Source organism: Zeus faber (assembly GCF_960531495.2).
Source record: "Zeus faber genome assembly, chromosome: 15".
Taxonomy (NCBI): Eukaryota; Metazoa; Chordata; class Actinopteri; order Zeiformes; family Zeidae; genus Zeus; species Zeus faber.
Window position 1 is genome coordinate 4,307,689 of NC_137194.1, and position 24,466 is coordinate 4,332,154.

Consider the following 24,466-nt stretch of genomic DNA (forward strand, 5'->3'; position numbering starts at 1 on the left):
GCAAACAATACACCTATCCCTTAATAAGATGAGAATCCGGTGCAATTTTCATTTTTTTTCTGTTTTGTTCCTTTCTTTCAAGTTCATTTTCTAACGCCATTTTAACACAGGACAGAAATGGCGTCGCTGGCTTTTCCTCAAGTCTGTAGCTGGGGTTCACAGGCCGAGCTCAAACGTGCAGTGGTGCCTCCCCCCGAAGATGGCACGAGCCGTTCAGCCTGGAAATCCTCCGATGGAACGCCATCAACGGCGGTAAAAAGGCAGCGTGGGCACGTCCCGCTGCTCCGCCTCACACAGCAACCGCAATGGGAGCGATAAATAAAATAGCATAAAATACATTTCTTCTTTCCTGAAACCCCCCCCCCCCCCCCCCCCAAAAAAAAAACGCAGAATCAAACTCAGCATGGCCAGGCGGCGATGGCGCGCCGGATAATTGTGCGTTTATTTGTTTATTAATTTTGTTACCGCAAATCGATCAAAACGACGATCAACGCGATGCCATTAGCCTCCCGGTGAGGCGTAATGAGCCCACGACTCCACTCCGGAGCCCCCGCATGGCCACGCCCGGCAACAGTGGTACAAGTATACACGCAGAGAGACAGATAATGGTCTTCCCCTTCGCCCGGTCCGGGGTAATGTGTCTCTCTCTCTGCAGGGGGTCGTTGGCAAGATGTTACGTGTTGAAGCCGTGGCGGTTAGGACAAAAAAATGACATACGTGTGTGTGTGTGTGTGTGTGTGTGTGTGAGAATATATAGACTTAGACTTATAGACGTTTTAATATGAATCTATAAAAACATTTTGAACAGAGTAGGAGGAAGGAGGTATTACATTAATACCTCCTTCCTCCTACTACGTTTCTCGGCCGCCGCCGGCAGGATGCTGAAGAGGCCAGATGGAGTGTTCCTCCCTCAGTACCTCCCCGAAGGAGATGTCCGCCACGTCTGAGTCGGTCTGGTCTGGCAGAGCTGCCTGCGCCGAGGACACGTCACCGTCACTACCGGCAGCAGCAACAGCAGCCTTCGCACCGGGACCTGATGCCTCTGACACGTAAACGCACACACACGCACACGCACACACACACACACACACACACACACAGACACACACACACACACACACACACACACACACACACACACACACACACACACACACACACACACACCATCACAAGTAAAACATTTCAATAATTGAGTATATATTTCAGAATGTTTCTGGGTCTGAAATTCTATTCAAACTCTGCTATTAATGCTGTTATGTTATAACAGTACTACAATTATTATTTTTAATGTAATTATTACAATTAGTAATTTTTACAATTATTACTAATCTGCTACTGTCAGAGAATTGGGTTTATTTTTTATTTCCAAATTTTTCTTGTTTCTTCACGTTTTATTTGTATTGTTTATCATTAGGTTTATGGTACATCGCCAGATTTGTATTGTGTACTCCTTCCACCTTTGCATATACCAACGCACACCAACTCTACACAAATCTTACTGACTGTGTGTGTGTGTGTGTGTGTGTATGTGTGTGTGTGTGTAGAGTTTACCTGCCTGCTCCTGACTCTGTTTGGGAGAGCAGGGTTTTCTCGTGCCCATGGATTCATCTTTATTCTGGTTGTCAGGCGACTCATTCTGACCTCCAGCCTCCTATCACCAAAATATCAAGTATAAAAAAAAAAAAAAATCGAATTAGTATGCTGCCAGAGTTTTTGTCAGTACTTTGTGATATTTCAATCTGGCTTTCATTTTGTCCTCAAAACAGCTGATGTGACCGCAGTCTGACCTGCAGGGTCTGCGCGGACACCGGGGGAGTCGCCAAATGGCTTTCCTCTGGACCGCGGGGCCCGGAAGTGTCCACGCTGAAGCGGGTTCCCAGGGCCCCCCCGTTGGTCAAGGTGATGGTCTGTGAAATGGTCTGGCCCACGACATGCGTGCCAAAGTCAATGAGGCGGCTGTCCACTTCCAGCTGGCGGAAAAAGGAGAAATGCACAAGGAGATCAAAAGGACTGGATGGCAAAGCGTTTTATTATTAAAAACAGACAATTTTATTTTATTTTATTTTATTTTTTTGAAATGCGATAGAATCTTTTTTGTCTGAATCCCTACAGGAGCAAAGCTAAAATATTTGGTTGGCTGAAACTTGATGGAAAATACATGAAAACTGTTCCCTATTCAGCCAAATTGGTGTATTTAAAGTGTCTGTGTTGGGTGGATTACATTCAAGGTCCCAGAGTTCCATAAAAAAATAATAATAATAAAAATCACAACATCTGTGTTTAGCCTGGTGTTCAGTCTACGGGTTAGGGTAACATAACCCTACACTCGGGTTTTCTCAAAAGCAGGTCTTCTTCCTAAGCCGAATCTTTGCGTTCGTCCTGCCGGGAAAGGCGGACCCCACCACCCACACTGGAGACAGCATATAGAGGAGCGCATGCATAAAGTAAATGCAGTGAATGGCTGTTTCTTAAAAAGTGCCGGCTAAAAAAGAAAAAAGCTGAAAATATGGATTTTTTGTTTTTAAACAAAATAACCTCATGGATTACCACTTTAAATCTTTCCCTGCATGCATAGGAATCTTGTTTGAAATACGCATTTGACAATAAATATAAAAAGCAGAAAAAAGACAAAAACTGCCGAAAACAGATCTTTCAGGACCTTGGTTTTCTTCTGCTCCGGGCCTGCCGAATCGGCGTGGGAGGCGCTTTACTTACATCACATTTCTTTATCACGCATCTGATGGGCACGGAGAAAGGGCCGACGTCCGACTTGAAGCAGACCTCTCCTTCCAAATCCCTGTTGACCTGCAATGGGGTGAGACGGGAGCATCACGTCTGAAGCAGCCTTCTGATCATATCTCAAAAGGTCTTCTTGGTCATTCTGTTTGCGTCGTATCAGATGATCATTTCTCATATCACCCCCGTCTCAGCTTATCAGACACAAAGACTTTGACTAGAACATGAAAAAGAAAAATGCACACTGATATTGATATTTTCCCACTTCTGGTACAACAAATGTCAAAATACCCGCTTCCTCCCATTTTTAAACATCCTGAGGTCCTCTAGTGGGGAAGTGGCGTTTACTCGACAGTCTCACGTTTTCACAAGCAGAGCGGAAAAGAAAAACCTGAGAGTTGTGTGGTGCTGCGACTGACCGTAGGCTGAAAAACAGCCTGCATGTAGCAGGTCATCCCTGGCAACACGGGACCCGGAGGGTTAAAGCTGAAACACAACAGCAAACACGGTAGCAATAGATAAATAAATAAAAAACACAGTTTGTATTAAAACCCCCTGAAAAAAAACTCGGAATGAAATGCAAAAAGCAAGAGACATCAGTGTTTCCCCGAGAATTCTTTTCAGGCCTGGTGGTACGCACCGGAAAAGACCTAAACAGACGGGGGCCGCGGTCAGCAAATTATATCTGTGTTCTAATTTTTGTTCGCTCCGTATATTCAAGACTTACTGTAAAACACAGTGATCACAAGGGGGAGGATTGCTTAACAAGCTGCAGTTATTGCATAAAATATGTTGTATAACCAATGACCTTTGCAAAACCTTACGTGATCCGTTGCTGCACTTTATCTTCCCTGGCTCGGAGGAAAAAAAAATGTCATCATGGCTTCCGGATATGCAAATTTTGCCACAGGACGCCCATTTACCGAAATCTCCATTTATCCTTGTAGCCCGCTTTCATCTACCAAAAGTGAAGATTTGTCTTTATTTACCCTCACCGCTTTTAAATCAAGGCCTGAAGACCTCTCTGCGTGCCGCCGCCTTTATCTGAAACAAATGTTCTTTTCTCACGCTGCACTGCAACTTTTATGACTTGATTTTATGCATTCTACACGTTGTTTCTTGAATTTATAATGTGTTTCTGTCTTTTATGTCTTTCTTTGTGCTTCTGATGTTTTATGTAAAGCACTTTGAATCGCCTTGTTGTTGAAATGTGAATGCTAGTGGCTTCGTGTGCACTGTGTTATAACGGCTTCGGCCGATCTGAAACGGCGATATCAGAAAACCAGAAAGATCTCCAGACGGGCTCTCCGGGGCCAGGATATCACCTTGACAAGGTAAAACATTATTTAGGGAATAGGCAAATAAATAAAATAAATAATTGTTAACAAAGAGTAGTTTTACTCTTTGTTAACAGTTTTATTTGCCTATGGTTTCTTTAATTCATTTCTTGCACTGTACGGTAACGTTTATTCATTCTATGTATTCTACTTTTTAACTTTATGCATTCTATGTCCTTTAACAATGTGTTTCTTTGTCTTAATTCTTTTTATGTTTTAAAGTACATAAAGCACTTTGAATTGACTTGTTGTTGAAATCTGCTATATGAATAAACTTGGCTTGCCTTGCCGTCATAAAAAAATAGAAATAAATATGCCTATGAAATAAATCCTGAAATATAAAAAAAGGCAATAAATATATATAAGTAAATGTAAATATGCAAATGCATAAATATATGCCATAGTTATTTCAAAACACTCTTACGGATCACCACGCTTCAGTCTGGTTTATTTGAACTCTGCTGGAGACATACAGTATGTAAGAATACCCTACGTCATTTACACACGGTGTGATCCACTAAAATAAAACAAATACACGACAACTTTTTAAGACGCAATCTGAAAGTGCAACTTCCACCATAGCCTGTGCGCGTAGAGCCTCCTTCGCACCGGACGTGTAATCGCAGTTGACGGCTGGATCCTCCCCCCAGCGGCCGCCGGATGAACCGCGTCGGAGGTTTGCGCCGCCGCATGGCTGGTTTCCTCCAGTACAACGGCCAGTCGTTTGATGGAAATCCCAGTCATAGCTCTTCGTGCGCGGAACCTGACTCTCCTCAGGAAGGAACGGACTCCCGGTTTGTTGTTGCCGTATTCAGCGTGAATCAGGCTTCGGAGTCCTTTCGGGTGCGCTCGCCGACAAAGTCGTCGGGTTTTCATGACACATTATGACAGCGGGCCTGTTCCGCCCCGCTATCGCCTGCTAACTGGAGGCTCAGGTATACAGGTTTCTGTCGTGAGTGAGACATGCCGTCGCTCCTCTGGCAGAGCGGTCCGTATCGCAACGTATGGATATGGAAATACCACGTCACAACTCTTACCAAAATACGACACGACCATGAACACCGACCATCCAGTACTGCCCTGTTTGCGGGTAATGAGGCGGCGTATGATGCACTGGCCTGTGTGTGTGTGTGTGTGTGTGTGTGCGCGTGTGCCTGTAAGGCTGTGCATGACTTCACTCCCACAGTTGTGCAGCAGCAGCAGCAACAGTCAAACCCAAAACGCGAGGGATGGATGTGCTATATCCATAGCAACACGGAGACCCGAGCTGCCTCTGCGAGCGCCTGCCAGTGTTTCTACGAAGAGCGGAGGAGCAGCGTGGAAATGGAGGGGGGGGGGGGTTAGAGAGAGAGAGAGAGAGAGAGAGGGAGAGGGAGAGAGAGGGGGGACAGATAGGGGGGGGGGGGGGGGTGGTGCTGGGTCAAGGAGAGTCTACCCCCCAGGGCGGGGTGGAAAACTGTGGCAAGAATTTGAATTCCGCTCCCCCTTCAAACTAATGTACGAGATGTTTGGGAGCAACACGTGCCTCGGAAACCCGCGGTGCTCTCTGAGGCACGGGAGCCCGGGCGATCGATGAGGAGTGGGAGGGGGAGGGGTGCCGGAGGAGGCGGGAGCCCGCTTAGAATTCAGAGAGATTAAAGTAGGTTTCAAACGTACGACGGGAGGACGAAGGAGAAGTGTGAGGAAGCGGCGAACCAGTCCGGATTAAAGAGGATACTGAATTATACTGTTGTTATTACCATCATCATCATCATCATGTCTTGGTAATTACATCAAGCCGCTGTGTTTTGATTTGAACCTGGTGGAATTCCCTTCTCTGTTTATATTCCAGTATTTTTATTTTTTTTCCTAATATCTGACTGCTTTACCTTGCAGCATTAGTCTTAAAAAAAACCAAAAAAAAAGGCCAAATACAGAATAGCCAAAAGCATTTTTTTTATAAACCCAATACATAAATATAAATATTAAATTAATAAGATATATTTAATTAAAAGGCTGCAGTATGGATGCTAGTGTGCTTATGGTTTAAAATGTAATATAAACTTTGCAAATACATTATGGACATTATGTATTTTATGTAATTCTAACTTTGTATTTTCAATGCAGAATAATTATAAAATCTCTAAAAACCTAAAAAGGTTAATATTGACATCAAATATGCTCGTTACTAACAGACTGTACCAACAGTGTTTTTATAAGTATTATATTTTGTATAAATGCGACTATAAATGATCATTTAATATCACCAACAACACTGTAGTTCCCACTTCAAGCTATCTGTTGTTTTTTGGGCCGGCGACATGGTTCCAAAATAATTATATAAAAATGAAACTGAAAGGTGGGCCAAGCCGAGCTCAAAAGGCTGCGGGTCGGCCGCCCAGCCGTGATCTGGGTGCGTTTGAAAGGAATCTGGGGCTCAGTGGAACCTTTGGAAGAAGACCAAAAACCTGGGGGTCGGTGTGAAAATCACCTTGAAATGGAAAAAAAAAAAAAATGATTATGAAAATTGGGGAAAAATAAATGTGTTAGTATTATACAGCTCAACAGAGAAATAGTGAATCCCATGAACATCAATGAATGTCACGGCGATAGCTTGTACTAGATAAATTAAGGACCGATGTCGCGAAATGTCTACTGCCAGAGTGGAGAAAATTAAAAGCCTGCCGTTCTCTTCAAAATAAATAAAAAACAGCTAGAATAAGCCCTTTTATCGAAGTTATGCCACGGGCACATTATACCACTTTCCAAGTCGTCAGATCGCTGTACTGTTGACACTACACAACTTTCTGCCTTGTGATCGGGATCTTGCAGTCGTTTTGCTTTTGGCCAGTTTGCTTGTCTTTTTTTGTCTTTTTATTTCAAAACAATACGAAGTGACAGAACTGAATATAGAAAGAACAACCACAACAACGGCACAAAAGAAAACACTTGAGGTTTTCAGGTCTGTGGTGGTATTGGGTATCGCCCGTGCTGCACACCCCAGCGAGTCAGGAGACTGTTCTGGCGCACGCACAGCTACTGGAAGGGGGCCGGGTGGGCGGAGGGGGCGGGAAGAGCCATTTTTAGCTTATCAGGGGAAGCGTGGACTTGCGAGAAAGAGCCCTGTGTGTGTGTGTGTGTGAGTGTGTGTGTGTGTATGTGTGTGTGTGTGTGTGTGTGTGTTCCATGTTCACGTTTTCCCCTTGTACTCCTGCAGCATAAATGAGGGCATTCATTTTAGTCACGACTGGGTTTGAAAAAAGAGAAAGTAGAAAAAAAAAAAAAATGGAAACGCAATTGCAGCTTTAGTATCAGTGTGAATAATGAGCGGGTTTTTTAACACTACAGGGTTGTGTAAGCGTGCGATGGAGACTGCTGACTGGGAGGAGAGGAAGTGGTTCTTTTCGGAAAATTTGGCAGTTTGGAGTGGGCCGATACACTTCAAACCCCCACCTCACGTATCCGAACTTGCTCGTTAACCAAAACAACTTCCTTTGGTTTATTCCTTTACCCCTTTCTCAAAGGCTATGCCCGTCGATTACCAGGCAATAGCAGCTGGAAAGCGCAGGAGAATATTGTCGATTGTCAAATGAGCAGATTTCAAGCTCTCAAAACAGGAAGTCTGCATCGGACTCTCTGTTTAGGAGGAAATGGCCCTCACCCTCAGATCTGTCCATCTAGACTCTCGGCGTAGGTCATGGGGCGGGGTGCCCCATTATACCCGATTATATCCCTGAAATGGTTCCATTTCCATTCCAATGGTTCTATTCCATATTCAGCGACACAGCCCCTCTGCCATGATGGCTGAAAAGCCTCGTGGAGGAGCATCAAGTTTGCCAAAGTTGGCGTAGTTTCCATGGCGTCCTTTAGAAGTGAAGTCTAGCCTGTCTGGTTCGATCCTACAAAAGAGCTATTGTAGCACAAATTGGCGAAAAAGTTAATGCTGCTACGATAGAAAGGTGTCAGAACAGCTTGCCACGTATGGCGCTGTGTAGCCGCAGCGTTCCGATGCTAACCCCTGTCCACCGCCGAAAGCGCCTACAATGGGCACAATTCCCAGCATGTTTTACTGGGAAATCATGGGCGCTGGCATTCATGTGGATGTTACTTTGATACGTACCACCTCTTTCAGCAGGATAATACACCCTGCCACACTGCAACAATTGTTCAGGAATGGTTTGAGGAACATGACAAAGTGTTCAAGGTGACTCTGCCTCCAAATTCCCCAGATCTCAATCCGATGGAGCATCTGTGGGATGTGCTGGAACGACAAGCCCGATCCATGGGGCCCCATGGACAGGACTTAAAGGATCTGCTGCTAACGTCTTGGTGCCAGATACCACAGGACGCCTTCAGAGTCTGGTGCAGTCCATGCCACCACGGTTCACAGCTGTTTTGGCGGCACAAGGGGGAGCTACACAATAGGCAGGTGGTTTTAATGTTGTGGCTGATCGGTGTTTACAGTACATCATCCTGTGAGTAGATAACTGGGGAAATCGGATTGTTTCTGGTAGATTGAATGAACCACAAAATGGATCGAGGAACAGTTTTCATGAATATTCATTGTTGTTTCAGTCTCCTGTACATATTAGTTAAAAAATTGAAATAAAAAAGAATCCTAACAAAGTCATGAAAACCTTCTCGGTCTGCAGGCCTGCTGATTCTACCTTCCGCCAATATGTGCATTAGTTTATAGGAAATCCGGCTCATTCTCACAGTGTGAAAAAAAATGGTTGGCTGTGTTACGTGCTATGCATGCGTGGACAACATAGTTGTCCGAGCGCATTTACTTTGCGGACAACATAGTTGCAAAGTTAATAGGCTTCGACGGCCCAGACTCGGGCACCGGCCACACAAGTCTGCGTTTGACCCGCCTGTAGCTTGGGAGGACAACTCAGTCGGGCGGAAAGGAAGGAGAGAGGAGAGGAGAGGAGGCTACGTAACCATATCAAGTCACAACTGACTAATGGGGAAGTGATAGGTGGTGAGTGACCCGCAGTACAGTACATGCATCCCCGCTTGGGACGTGGGCAGATAAAAAAAGAGTGAGCGAGAGAGAGAGAGAGAGAGAGAGAGAGAGAGAGAGTGGAAGGGAGAGAGCGAGAGAGTGACTCATTCCGTGGAGACTTTAGAAGGAGAACGGAGATGCTGGTGCGGTGATCCCAGCTGGTGTCTATATGTAGGAAGGGCTTTAGTATTCATGTCCACCCCACAGATTATTACTGGCTGTCCAGTACTCCGATGGCCGAGAGGTAGAAGCCGTCCCCGAACCTAGAAGTCCGGGTTCTGATGCTTGTCCCAGAGCGCAGAGGAGTAAAGAGTGTGTGTGTGCAGGACGTGTATGATCACCATCGATGGTGACTGATCTGTGTTTGGCAGCGACTGTTGTCAACGTCCGTGTTTGATGGGAGCCGTGCTCTGATGGTGGACCGCGCCGTCTTCACCGCCCTCTGTAGCTGTTTTTCCATCTTATGATATGGAGTCTCCAAAGATTGCAGGGATGATGGATGTAAATGGACATCTGTAGAAGTAGGTCCTAATGGTTTGGGACAGCCGGGGCTTCCGAAGGCATCCCGGGAAGAGCGGTCTTTGCAGGGCCTTCCCGGTGATGGCAGTGATGTGCGCAGTCCGCGTCAGGTCCGGGGTGACGGTGACTCCTGACGTCGACGACCATCTCCATTGTCTTGTTGATGTTTAGGGAGAGGTTCTTGTTCTGGCACCAGGCCGTCAGGTGCCTCACCTCCTCCCTGAAGGCCGTCTCATCGCTCAGACCGATGGGACCATCGATGGGACCGGCGATGGCGGAGTCGTCAGCATATTTAATGGTGAAGCTGTGTCTGGGCACACAGTCGTGTGTGAACAAGTACAGCAGGGGGCTCAGCACACTGCCCTGGGGAGCGCTTCTTTGGAAGGATTTACAGATTTTCCTACCAAAAGTTCAACACTTCAAGAATGTTTAAACCAACCCACTTTCCATGAAATAAAACCATTTCTCGATCCTGAAAACCTTCCTTTGTGTGGTCACTATGTTCACTTCGCATTATTGACTCTAGCTACAGTCGTAGCAATCGCTGGCTGTTGTGGTGTCGCCAACCACATCCCCAAACTGGGAGTGAAATACGCTGTAAGGCGTCCTTTAAAGTGTGACCTCTGTCTATGACCTCTAGAGTGTAGATGTTGCTTAAACAGTCACTTCAAATCCAAGATACAAAGCTGTCCATTGGATTCACTACAAACTTACATGATGGAGATGGAATCCGTCAGTTGAGCAGACACTCCCAGCAGTCTGCAGTAGCACGTGGTGTAGCTGATGTTAGTCAGGACGACTTTCCTCTTGTAGGTTTTCCCCACTTCAAAGTCCTGCGACAAGTCAAACAGAAAGAAAGCTCCGCACTTGTGCTGATACCTTCCATTCATACATTGTCAAAGGCCAGACAAGGTGGTGACCCACTTATTTTTGGATTTAAGCACAGTGCAAATGCAGTTACCTTGAAGTGGATGGCCTCTGGTTTACCGGTGAAGGGCGGCCCTTTCAACACCTTCCCACAAGCAACTCTTTTGCTAGGCATGGTGGATTTCCCAGCAGGAATCGGGAGCACCTCCGGCTTGGCTTGATCTGGTTCCAACTTTGTCACAGTCATTTCTTTTATGTTCTTCTGGAACCACACAGTGAAAATAAACAGGTATTCTGTTAGAATCTATTGCTATGCTAAGTGAATCATGTATCAGGATATCCGCTTGTTGTCAGTCAAAGCTCTCCTCTGATCTCTGCGACCTACTGGGAGAAATTTCAAGGTAGATTTTCTTATCATTATTTTAAACTGCAAAATAATCTTTACTTTATCACCTATGGCACTACTGGGAGACTGCATATGATAGCCATTTATCGTCCACCCTTATTAAGAAACAATGCAAAAAAGAAAAAAAAGGAAAAAAATCTAGGCAAAATTTTTAAAAACTCAATTCAAAAAATGCTTGAAACAAGCACCATCTTCTGCCGATGGGGGAAGAAAATAATGTGAGAAATAGTCTGAAAAGGTGTCTTGAAAGTTCTTCTTTCAGAGTGATCATAATCAAAAGTGTGCGGTTCTGGTTAAAAAGCTATTCCACTAAAGGAAATCCCAAATATTTTAAATGATTTAGTTGAGAGCAGTTTCCCAAAGCTAGCTGAATGTTCTGGTGTGGGAAAATTGCTATTATCATATGCAGTCTTCCAATTGTAGGTGATGCATCGTGATCATACATAGGTGTTAAGATATTAAAGATACTTTTTGTGTGTTAAGGGGGTGTGGCAGTTTCTCCTACCACGTGCCATCCAAGTGGCATTTCAGGAATAAGCCAGCAGCAGATGAGACACATGTCATGATAGGGATCCTCTTCTGAGTGTGTGTGGGGATGGGGGTTTTAACCTGTTGCTCATAAGACCAACCAAAGAGCAACAGGTATGCAGCCACCCTGATCCCAATCACCTAGATCCAGGTTAGGTGTGGCTGCTCAAACCAGACCAGACCCACACCACAGGGAGTATAAATTAATGTATAAATGAACGATATGAAAATCCATCTCAAGATTTCTCACAATAGGAGGTCGGAAATATCACAGGAGAGTTTAATTGGGACAAAAATATATCATCCCAGCTAAATATAGTACTAAAGTATCATACAGATAAAGCACTGGATCGAAAAGCAGTATCGACAACAGTTTAAGATAAAATCTTAGCAACACTATGTGACTTTTTTTTTTTAACCTTAAAATAACTTCAAAATCATTTTGATGGTACACTGAGTTGTATATGGAGAATGGCACCTCTTTCATTCCTCACCCCAACACCTGTTCTTGCACTATGTAACTTTGGTGTTCGCGTACGCAACCGCAGGAAAAGTGTGTTACGCTTTACAGCACTAAGTCACTTGTGCTTGATGTTGGCTCCGGTAATTACCGTTTTTTGCCTGGTAAAATCTATTAAAAGAAAACAAAAACAAAAGATAAATTATAAACTTGCCAGTCAAAATGTCCGGTAATAATGCTCATACAAAACGTAGCCGCTCCATCTCCCTGACAGCCAGTGGTGCGCCCGGCGCCCGCACCTTGGCTGCCGCACGCCGGCCCTCATTTTCTTTGCGCCACAGGGTTTGTCTCACCCTCTAACTCGCAGGTGCGAGCTGATCTGCCAGGCCGAGCACGTCTGGTACCGTGGGGAGAGGCTCCGGGGGAGTGGTGGACTGAGTGCTGGATGAGGTCTGTGCAAGGGGCGCTGTAACCTAGGTGTACATTATATTTGTAAAATAGACTATTATTTAAACGTGACCGATACGGTTCAGATTTGTCCGATAAAAGTAATTATTTTCGGACACCGAACAGAGTTTTACGATAGTGGCGTAAAAGTGCAATTGCACTCAAAAAATGTAGGGGCGCCAAATCCCACAAGTTACATAATTCCGCTATAATGATACCTATCCCTACAGACAGGTTAATTTACCAAAAAATGTAATATTGCCCTGGACTCAAGCATTTCAATTTGGCAACTGCGGCTTCAAACAGGTTAAAATCTCCCCCACTGATGCTGTATTCCTGGCTTGGCCGTCACCGAGGGTGCGAGACTGGGTTGGAAGGTTCTTTTTAATCAACCCAGAGCGAGACTTGGCTGACTTCCACCTGAGATTTTCCGAGCTTTGTTGTGGTGGTCCCCTCTGCACAATACCTTCAGTCACAAAGGACCTGAGCAGGCCCAGTCCGGTGCTGCCATGTTGGCTTCAAGTAGTGCGGTTCTGAGCAGCATCAACATTAAAGGATATGTTTGCTGTTTTTCAACCCGGGTCTTATTAAACTGTTGTTTATCTTCATCCACAACTGTTCATAGCACAACCTTGCTGTGCTTAATATAAAAATACAACGTTAAATTTCCTTTTCAAAAATGGGAAGCTAACAAGAGTCCGTATATGTTACAGTATACTGTACATGCATCATAAAAGGTGTTTCAGGGTTTATTGACTTTTTTCACTTCCGTATCATACCTCTTCTGGCTGCATCCATGCTACTGTGGTGCTGTGACGATAACCGCATTACCTCGGTGACGTGACATCACCGCGCTGTTGACCTCATTACCGTCACAAAATTTTATATATATATATATATACACACACACACACACACACACACAAATAAAAACAACTAAAACACACCGTTTTGAGTTGTTTCATTTGGTGGAACGCGGCACGGCACTCGGCGATCAGGACGCATGGAGAGCCTTGTTCACGTACGCGGACGATTCACAATTTTAAAATATATTTGTGATTCCCCTCATTTATAATTCCTCATTGAAATGTTACCCCTGTGCATTTTTGCGAGCTCCTGTTTTATCCTGTAATTGTAATGCACACTGACTGAAAAACAATTATAAAATTAAAAATAAAAAGTGAAGTGAAAAAATTCCCAGTTGGACTGTATTTAAGCACAATGAGGTGCTGCAGCAGAGTGGGAAGTGTCTCAATGGAAAATTCAGGGAGGCTGTGCTATGAACAGTTAAAAATGATGGGAACAAACATCTTAATGACCCGGGTTGAGAGACGTGTTCTAAAAGAGCCATCCCGTCTGGAAGGCCAGCATGCGTTGGTGGTAAAAGCCGAAAGCAACCAACCGAGCTGGAGCCAGAACAGCTGAGCTCGTGGGCTGTACGCTACAACTAATTTATTCTTTTCTATAAAAGATGAGCTAAGAAACATCTATATCCTCCCCCGCCATAACCCATTATTGATACCACGCGTAGGTAATCTGAACGCTAGCGAAGACAGGAACCCTCCTCAAGTCACACAAAAGAACATATGAATTCATTATTTTCTTAAAGTTTCAGCAGTGCACGACTTAATCTGGTCCTTGTGTCAACATCATAACGTTGATGGCTGTACCAGCCATAAAAAGACGGGGAGAGCTAGATTTATTTACACAGTAACCCGAAAAAATGAAATAAAAAAATAAAAGGGTGTTATTATGTAGCCCAAGTACAGGGGAATAAAAACGCAGAACGACACCGAATGACGCTCGCGAGAGGAAGACTATCTGACATTACTTACAATGAATGTTACCCGCTGCTCCAGGAGCTGCCAGGGATATTGCGGCTGTTCCGCTCATAAGCGATTTGGGCTCCGAGTCGCATATTAATTACAACTCTAGCAAACACAACTGAATGATTTACAGTTGTGTCATTTGGATATGTGCGTGACAACGCGAACGCGGCTAAGAGCAGCCATCCCATTACATAAAAGGCGGCCCAGACGTCAGCTGCCAGGGATTGGTGCAAAGCGGCATATGGCGTCGCTCCGCTCGGCACAGACTTGGCTCGTGCCAACGTACGCAGAGTTTTCAAAGACCCCGGGGATTACTTTGCAAAGGCCAGAGCAGTCGATGAAATGGGAATCTGAACTAAGCCGGGGGCAAAACCACGGCCGTTCCGATCCGCACGTGGGCGGGGGCGGTCCTTTCTACTTGACTACTCCCGTGTAGAGAGTTGTGGAAACTTCGCTGCATTCGGAGTGGGGGCCTCAAAGAGCACCGGCACAATGCGAAGCGATGCCTGTCGCCATAGATTTCGTGGAGAAGAGAGAGAGCGAGAGAGAGAGAGAGCGAGCGAGAGGGTGGGGGGGAGGGAGGAGGCCATCTTACCTCCGCAGCAGTGCAACCTCGAAATGCGCCCCGTGAAGCTTGACCTTGATTTTTGAATTTGGAATGATCTTTTAGAATCCGCCATCCCCACGACGATGGCATGAAGAGAACGCCCCCCGCCCCCCCCCCCCCCGAGCGTTCCTTCCATCGTACCTTGTAGTCCTGGTCCCACAGCCCGGAAAACTCGGGCTCGTCCAGGTACTCGGCCACGCCCTGCTCCTCCTCCTGGCCGTCCTCGGCGTCGGAGCTTTCTGAGCTTGGGCTGCTGTCGGAGCTGGACTCCCTCCTGACCTTCTGGGACGGAGGCGGACGCACAAATAGACAAAGAAAATCATTCAAATTCAATCCGGGCTACGTTTGCACTGGTAGGGCAAAATTAACTCGCCGATTTTATCTTTTGTTGTTTGTTCAGACGTGCAATTTTCAGCCTCGGCAATAGACGAGCACTCGATCTAATCAGCACGGGGCACACCATGCCAGTCGGAATCAGCTTCGGTGTTTCCGTCGGAGCTCTCAGTCACGTCGGCGCGGCGGTGATTATTGTTTTGGTCCTGTCCGTGTCTGGCAAATTTTTTTTGCCAACAAAATGTGACTTTGATAACAGGGGACTCAACAGCATTTGCTGTCGTTCGATGGTACACTGAGTTGTAATATGGAGAATGGCACCTCTTTCATTCGTCACCCTAACGCCTGTTCTTGCACTATGTAACTTTGGTGTTTGCGTACGCAACCGCAGGAAAAGTGTGTTACGTTTTACAGCACTTAGTCACTTGTGCTTGATGTTTGGCTCCGCTAATTACCGGTCTTTTGCCTGGTAAAATGCTCATACAAAACGCAGCCGCTCCATCTCCCTGACAGCCAGTGGTGCGCCCGGCGCCCGCACCTTGGCTGCCGCACGCCGGCCCTCATTTTCTTTGCGCCACAGGGTTTGTTTCACCCTCTAACTCGCATGTGCGAGCTGATCTGCCAGGCCGAGCACGTCTGGTACCGTGGGGAGAGGCTCCGGGGGAGTGGTGGACTGAGTGCTGGATGAGGTCTGTGCAAGGGGCGCTGTAACCTAGGTGTACATTATATTTGTAAAATAGACTGTTATTTAAACGTGACCGATACGGTTCAGATCTGTCCGGTAAAAGTAATTATTTTCGGACACCGAACAGAGTTTTACTCTGCAATAGACGAGCGCTCGATCTTATCAGCACGGGGCACGCCACGCCAGTAATCAGCTTCAGTGTTTCCGTCGGAGCTCTCAGTCTTGTTTGACATCGGCGCGGCGGTGATTATTGTTTTGGTCCCGTCCGTGTCTGGCAAATTTTTTTTGCCAACAAAATGTGACTTTGATAACAGGGGACTCCACAGCATTTGCTGTCGTACCAGTCTACACCTTTGGTAGCCTGAGAGACACGGGCAAAATCCGTGGATGTAATTTACAGAGAAGTAGGCGAGTCTAAAAGTTTGAGCCAAGGAGCTGCTGCCGCCTTTATTTGTGTCCCACACGGAAATGCAACTTGGTAATGATGTGAATTTGAATATTTGCGGCGTGGCGGTGTAGTCTGATAGGTGGCACTAACATTCCCCTGGAGGGAACTGTATTGTGGGAGGACAAGTGCGTTTAAGGATTGACTTAAATGTGGGTACTGTAATTATTCTAAAAGATGGGAAATAGAAATCTTCATTACAAACGTTATGAACCAATATGAAACGAACCTCAATTCTTAATAAGTGTCGAACTGCATGCCAAGTGCTATATTTCAAAAACCACAGCATGCACAAATAGTATAGGAGGAGTACCAGGATGGCATAGTACATCCGTTGAAACTCTAGGCTGGCAAGCATTACCCACAATGCACTGGGAGGGTAATACGCTGGTTTCTGTGATGTGGTGTCATCAATGAATATTGTAGCAATGATATGTGTCCGAGAAGCCATCGTTCTTTTTACTCACATACCTTAGTGTGCTGGATGACAGCACCAACATGTAGTATGCCATATGATGGGATGGACAGATTGGGTAAGATTGGAGACCAAATCATCTAATCCTTCCCCAAGTCGTCCGCTTCCCTACAGCTGCGTGGCACTCCTTGACTCTCTCACCTGGACAACCGTTCCCTGTCTGGCCGGCAATTTCGGGGGCCGAGGATCCAGGCAGCGCATGACCTTCTCCCTGGCCCACCCCGCAGCGCGGGCCTCCTCCGGTGGACCCGCCTGCGACGGCAGCGCCCTCTTCGCCCGACGCTGCTCCTCCTCCCGCAGGACTTTGGTCACGATCTCCATCCTGTTGGACTCCTGCCGCCGAGCGAATTCCCTGAGAGGAGCAAATCGAACGACACCGCATTACGGGGGGGGGGGGGGGGGGGGGGGGGGGGGGGGTCACACCTCTCCACCGTACGCGAGCGGCGAGAGGAAGGCGCCCACACGCCATGCGGCGTGGGCGCAGGAGAGACGGGCGAGCGGGCGGAGGGGAGGGAAACGCACTCTTTTTTCCGCTGAAAGTCGTCCAGCTGCTTCTGCTGATGAATGTGCCGGAGACTGTTGATGCCCTCCGCCCGCAGCGACTCCATCAGAAGCTGCTCCTGCTGCTCTTTCCTCTGGGAAACGGCTTTGGCTCGGTCCTGTTGAGTCCGGATGCTCTCCTGCGCAAAAGCCGGGGTCGGCGAGGCAGAAACAGCGGTGACCAATCGATTGGAGGGGCGTCCGGGAGTGCAATTATGCATGACAAAACGCTTTCCTTTGATAAATGCACAAAACCCTGTCAGCGAGGCCGGAGCGAGGGAAACCGTTCATTTTGAAACAGATAACGCTTCGACTTCAGCCGCCGACACCCTGTTCTGCTTGATTTCTTATTGCACGTTACGTGTGTGGCTGCGATGTTGTCCCTCAGCGACCTCACGGCCCGTGTTCTCCTCTGCAGGAGATTCTGGCTCTCCTGCTCCTTCTCGGCCTCCTGCTGGCGCACCCTGAGCGCGCACACGTACACGCACACACACACACACACACACACTTCAGAGGAGGGCATCTCAACACTACAGGGCTGATTATGTATCTTCAAATAAACGTCTTGTTGGTTGTTTGTATTGTTGGGTGTGATGGGAGATTTCATAGTTACTATTGCACATTGTCTAATGGTGCTAAGGGCCTTATAAATGAAAGTTTCATTATTAATCATTTCACTGGGGACCCACTGGATCCCTTGAAGGACCCATGAGGGTCCCTGGCCTCTATATTGAGAACCTGGAATTAAAATTTTCCTTTAAACCAATATTGCTTTGTTTATTGTAAATATCCCATTTTCCCCCTAGTCCTGGAAAGAAAACTAATAATTCCCAGATAATTAGGTAAAAACACTCTCAACCCTGTCTCCCAACATTGCAGGATACATTTTTTTTTAAATGTTTTTTTATCCTCCTGTTTTTAATCGTGTTGGTCCCCCCTTTTATTGGCTTAGACTCGAGGGCTAAAAGCTTTTTTTTCTCTCCTCCTTTTACCTTCTCATGGTCTCTTTTAAATACTTGGCACACTTCTTCTGGTTGGCTTCAGCATCTTCCATGATCTTCTGACACCGAGTCTCTTCCTTCTTTTGCGCGTCTGCCTGTGTACTAGAAGCAAGACATCAAACCGTGCAACCTTGACTGTATTTATTACACACGCATGAAAAGCATCAGATAAGCCAGGGAACATCCTCCCCCATCTCACCATGCTGGACTGCTTGGGTAAAACTCTCAGGAGGTTCTCTCACCACGAGCCTCACATTGGTTATTAGGAATTATTTCAACATAAAAGTTTCTGCAACTACGACAATTTTCAACAATATTGCAGCCCCCTTACTCTTTGAGATTTTGTCTCATTCTCCGGAGGCCCTTGGTGGCATTTCTCTCCTGCTGCAGCCTCGCCACCGCCGCTAAGTCCTTCTGCTTCTCGAACAACTGCTCCTTCTCACGCACCTTCCGCCGGAGTGGCGACGACCTTCCGAGCTCCACCTCCAGCAGATTTAGCTCCAGTCTATGTATACATATATGTTTTTGTATGGATGTAAACAACAATAAAAATGTCGACGAATAACCTCGATGGTATTTTCAAACTGCTCACCCGAAACATGGTAAACATCAAGGGACAAGAGTCACAGGCGTCTCAGAAAACCAAAACAACTCTCCAAACAAAAGTTCTTGTAGTTATAATAATAATAATAATAATAATAATAATAATAATAATTATAATAATAATAATAATAATAGTGAATATTTAGCCATTTTTACTAATTGTGGTTCTAATATTATATTTGGTAAAATTTTGCGTCTATCATTTGCTAGATATCTAGAGACCTTTATGATTTGAGGCCTGATGGGGGTATAAGACAGAGACACACCTTAAGGAGGACACCACCCCTACTGGTGATTTACAGTCTCCAAATAAACTGCCGTGCACTGTGTTTGGGGGGTAAATTCTACCAGTTGGCCAAAAGACGACCCTTGAAGTTTGAAATTAACACAATTATAAGGAGAAAAATCTGTGTTATCCCCTAAAAATCAAAATATGAAGGTGGTGATCTTTGAAACCATTAAATGTGTGTGTGAGCGTCCCCATCTCTGGAGGCAGCCATGACGGAGGAACACTCAAGAACAAGATGGGTGGCCTGAAACAAAGACCATCCACGTGCGAGATACAGCCATGGTGGCCATAGCGATCTCCAGACCAGTTTTCCGGGGTTAGGACGTCACCTTGACAAGGTAAAACATTTTTTGGGGAATAGGCGAAATAATTGATAACAAAGAGTAAAACAAGGTTTCCGATTCATTTCTTGCAATGCACTGTCTTAATGCTTTTTATGTTTTATGTGAAGCACTTTGAATTGCCTTGTTGTTGAAATGTGCAATATAAATAAACTTGCCTCGCAACAAGGCAGATCAGTGGTTGACCAAAATGGGTTTTTCAATGGCCGATGCCAATATTTAGAGAGCAGGGCGGTCCACATTCGATTTATAATACTGATTTCATGTTTTAATTTTGTTTTTGTTTTTTTGCATCTGATAAAAAACAACAATTTAATAATAATAACAATAATAATAACAAATGAGACAACATTGCTTAAATAAACATTAATTTAACACAAATGTTATCGTCTGTATTGTATATCGTCTGTGCAGTGCACTTGTTTAAAAAAAAAAAAATGTATCAACTAAATAAATGTCAACAGGTCATCAATAAACTTAACTTTGAAAAAAAACCACCCTCATGGATAAAAAAAACAAGTAATTATAAACAATAAAATAAATAAATATAAATAAACGGCGTCATGTTAAAGTCTGGTCGGGAAAGAGTCTCCCCGTTACAGAAGTGCAGGATTTATTATTTATTTAATTATATAAGTATTTACACAAAACATCCAGTTTTTACTACGTTAAGTCTCGAAGTAACGGAAAGCAATGTGGAGATGCAGGGCACAGCGTCACGAACGTGGGGTTTAGGTTTTATTTGGAACGGGACGGTGCCTTTACTCGGTTTAAACGTTTTGTTTCATGCATGTAGGAGAAATAAAAACTGACCCACATTTGTAGGAACAAATTAAAATAAATTAATAAATAGCTCTAAAATAAAGACAGGCGCAGGCGCCGGGAACCCCTGTCTCAGGAGACACAGACAGCCACATGCGGGGGGGCTGGGGGTGCCCTTGATGTCCTTGATGTCCTTGATGTCCTTGATGTGTTTTAACCCTGAATGGGCATCGAGGCAGCGATCGGAACACACGCAGCGCTCCATTCCCTTATTGAACCGAAACTAAAAAGAACCGTGTTGTGTTTGAAAATGTTGTTTCATACAAGTTACGAAACTGACAAAAATATAAAGATCTCAAAGAAGCGAATAATAATAAAATCTCAAAACAGCGCCGTACACACACACACACACACACACACACACACACACACACACACACACACACACACACACACACACACACACACACACACACACACACACACACACACACACACAATCACAAGTAAAACATTTCAATAATTGAGTATATATTTCAGAATGTTTCTGGGTCTGAAATTCTATTCAAACTCTGCTATTAATGCTGTTATGTAATAAAAGTATAATAACACATGGATGTTATCAATGCCACGGGGGAAGTCGGGGACTCACTCTTGCGCCTTCAGAGCGGTGTTGATGCGGGCCTCCAGCTCCTCCTCCCCCAGCAGCTCCTGGCACAGGCGCCGGTGCTGGGCACGCAGGAAGCACACGGTCGTGCTGCCAATCACAAGGGCAGGCGGCGGGTGGTGAGGGAAAGGCGGGAAAACCGGGGGCGGGGCGCGTCTCTCGCCGGCGGCTAAAACTCACCTGTCTTCCATCTCTTTCTGCTGCTCTATCTCTCTCTCCGCTCTCTCCCGCTGCCTCTCAATGCCGGCGATGTTGCGACGGCAGATTTTGAGCTGTTCCCTGCGAACCGCCGGGGAAAGAGGGGGTCACCGGCACGTCGCGGAAATCCGAATGAAAACAAGACGGAAGCGCGTGGGGTTTGAAAGCACTCGGAGGATCCATTTTCAGGACGGTCGGCAAGTTCAGGGTACTGAGGCTAATTGGATCTTGAGCGTCTGCTGTGACATAAAGGACATTTTAACACGCACACGCACACGCACACACATGCTATCTAATGGAGTGCAAAAAAACAGAAAACGTAAACAACGGACTACAACGAAGAGCTTCGGCAAAATGAGGAAATTTAAGCACATTGAGTTTGCAAAAGGTACATTAGTTAAAAGCCACGTGCTTAGGAGTTTACAGAAGTTGCATTTTGGAGAAGGGAAGAAAAAAATAAAAATAAAAATAAAAAAAGACTTGTAACGACGGACATTTAATTTTTACAATGGCGCCGTGGGAGAGGCTCAGGGAAATGATGCTGGCCCCCGGTTTTGCCCCTGGTTTTGCCCCTGGTTTTACCCTCCCATTTATCCAATGGGAGGGACAAACAGGGTCCACTCTGGAATTTCAAAATGACATCAAGGTTAAATCGCAAAAAATGATGGTGGAAAAATGTTTATTGTGTTACGCTTTGAACAGCAAAACCAGGGGGAATATAGCAGGTTTTTAATGATCGCAGTGATTTTTCAAGGACTCTTTCAAGCGCTTCAGCACAAAAGGGGCTGTTTTACATTTCACTGCATATATGTATGAAAGTATGTGACGAATAAACCTCTTGAATCTTGAATCTTTCCACGACGACATTCAAGCACTTCATGCGCCTCAAGGACCTTGTAAGAACCCTGATTAAACTCATTGTACCCCTTGGTTCAGTACCTGCTGATACTTTACTGTATATTCAGTTCCTCAGGTTTATCCCGCTTAAAATCTCCGGGTTATACTGCTTGATTTTTAATGTCCAGGTTTATTTTCTGCCATATTTTATATTCAGTTGTATAACAGTTCATTCTCCAGGTTTATATCACCAAAATGTTCTAAATTTGAGGTTTATTCTCCATAAACCTCCCATATTTTAAAGTGTGCTGTGTAGTGTATAGTTAACTGTGAGGTTAATTGTATATTTCACGTTTCCTCATTTATTGACATTTTTAATTTCTTTATTTTTCATTGCTTTGTTTGGAAGTATTACTGCCCATTAGTTTTTATGTGAGCTGCTGGGACGTCTCAGTTTTCCCACAATGTATCTATCTATCCATCTATCTATCTATCTATCTATCTATCTATCTATCTATCTATCTATCTATCTATCTATCTATCTATCTATCTATCTATAATGCATCCATCCATCTGTCTATCCATCTATCATGCATCTACCTATCTATTGACAATCCATCCATCCATCTTTATGTCTATCAATCATCTATCTATCATGCTTCTATCTATCGACAATCCATCCATCCAATCCATCCATCATGCATCTATCCATCTATCTGTCTGTCTATCTATCTATCTATCATGCATCTGTCTATCCATCTATCATGCATCTATCTATCCATCGATCTGTCCATCTATCTATCATGCATCTATCTGTCTATCCATCTATCTAGCTATCCAACTATCTATCTACAATGCATTTATCTATCCATCTATCTATCTAAAATGTATCTATCTATCCATCCATCTACAGTGTATCTACTGATCTACCTATCTATCAATCTATCTATCTACAATGCATCTTTCTATCCATCCATCTATCTATCATGCATCTATCTATCCATCTATCTATCTACAATGCATCTATCTATCTATCTATCCATCTACAGTGTATCTACCATTCTACCTACCTACCTACCTACCTACCTACCTATCCATCCATCTACAATGCATCTATCTATCATCTATCTATCCATCCATCTACAGTGTATCTACCAATCTATCCATCAATCTACCCATCTATCTATCTATCTGTCTCTCCATCTCGATAGATCTACCTATCTACCTATCTGACCTGGCTTTCAGCACTTCATGCTCCGTCTGTTGGTGTGAGCGGTCCAGCTGGTCCAGGTTTCGTCTCAGCTTGAACATCCGTGCTGTCTCTGCATAATTCAGCTTTCCGCCATCCGCGGCCCCGACCGCAAGGTCATCGTCGTCCTCCCTTGAGGGCCGATGCAAAAGGTGACATTTGGGAAAGGTCATGAGATTAATATGTAAAAAAATCGAAACAAAAACTGTATTGTATGAAATTTATAAAACATCATATATACAGAGTCACACTGATACATCTTCACTGCTGATTGGTTTAAAACTTCAAGATGCAGTGTGTAGAATTTACAGAACAGACTTGCCAGAAATGGAATACAACATTCACAAGTATGCTCTAATGAGTCCCATGAAAATAAGAATTGTTGTGTTTTCATCACCTTAGAATAAGGCCTTTATGTCTACATGAAGAGCTTCAGCTTCAGAAAGGGAGTGGTGAGGGGGAAGTGAGTGTGTGTGTGTGTGTGTGTGTGTGTGTGTGTGTGTGTGTGTGGGGGGGGGGGGTCAGTTTGTTGTAATGTGCAACCTACATGCCACTAAATTCTACACACTGCACCTTTAATATCACTTTAATGACTTTTAAAGCGGGGAGCGCAAAAGAACCTCTCATACAACTCCTCCATCCACTGCAGGTCAGCAGTGAGCGATGGCTCTTCCTCCCAAAAGGTTTCCTCCCCAGTCCCATCGTCTGTCAAAATAAATACAAATAAAAATAAATAGATAAACAAAATAATAATAATGGTAAAGAACCAAACAGTAAATTTAAAACAAACAGTAAATTTAAAAAAAAGAATGCAAACGCCATGCCTTGAAGTGCTGGTATTTTTAGTCGTCTTTGGGTGAACAAATTGTGCTTTAACTAAGTGAGCCGAAATGACTGAGAGAATTTCATAATGTTCATGGATTTATTGATTACAAAAAATGTGAATGCATCTTGAAATTATACGATTTATCCTGCCAGCAAAAAAAATAAAAATAAAAAAAAGGCTACGAAAATGATAAGACACATGTTTATTATTGTAGCTCTATGCTAGCTGCTCTGTTTGCACATTGTTATGTGTTCTGTTGTAAACAAAACAAAACAAACACGTTAGGATGGGACAGGTGTCAAATAAAACCCGTATGTACCTCAAATAAAAATAACTCCCAAATAGATAAAATTGACATGAATTAAGATATCAATAGTCCCGTTTCTCACCGGCGGCGTCCTGGTGGTTCCAGGCGGGGGGGTTGCCAGGTGCGGTCTTGGAACTGTCCCACACCAACTCCGGCGGAGTTCTTCTGCCAGGCTCGTCCAT

At 44.8% G+C, this 24,466-nt stretch overlaps 1 protein-coding gene across 1 annotated transcript in view; it reads right to left on the minus strand.

Annotated features, from left to right (window-relative positions):
- cfap74 (cilia and flagella associated protein 74) overlaps positions 1-24,466 on the minus strand; it is a gene marked incomplete at both ends in the record, with an annotated part of 55,808 nt that extends 31,342 nt beyond the window's left edge. Inside the window, 17 exons of the mRNA XM_080014516.1 lie at positions 918-971; positions 1,791-1,973; positions 2,719-2,808; positions 9,718-9,958; positions 10,297-10,415; positions 10,544-10,711; positions 14,868-15,008; positions 16,806-17,016; positions 17,088-17,344; positions 17,566-17,668; positions 18,197-18,307; positions 18,537-18,710; positions 20,853-20,957; positions 21,048-21,146; positions 23,137-23,283; positions 23,772-23,856; positions 24,367-24,466. Of these exons, the coding sequence (XP_079870642.1) occupies positions 918-971; positions 1,791-1,973; positions 2,719-2,808; positions 9,718-9,958; positions 10,297-10,415; positions 10,544-10,711; positions 14,868-15,008; positions 16,806-17,016; positions 17,088-17,344; positions 17,566-17,668; positions 18,197-18,307; positions 18,537-18,710; positions 20,853-20,957; positions 21,048-21,146; positions 23,137-23,283; positions 23,772-23,856; positions 24,367-24,466 (2,388 nt within the window). The remainder of the gene's footprint in view (positions 1-917; positions 972-1,790; positions 1,974-2,718; positions 2,809-9,717; positions 9,959-10,296; positions 10,416-10,543; positions 10,712-14,867; positions 15,009-16,805; positions 17,017-17,087; positions 17,345-17,565; positions 17,669-18,196; positions 18,308-18,536; positions 18,711-20,852; positions 20,958-21,047; positions 21,147-23,136; positions 23,284-23,771; positions 23,857-24,366) is intronic.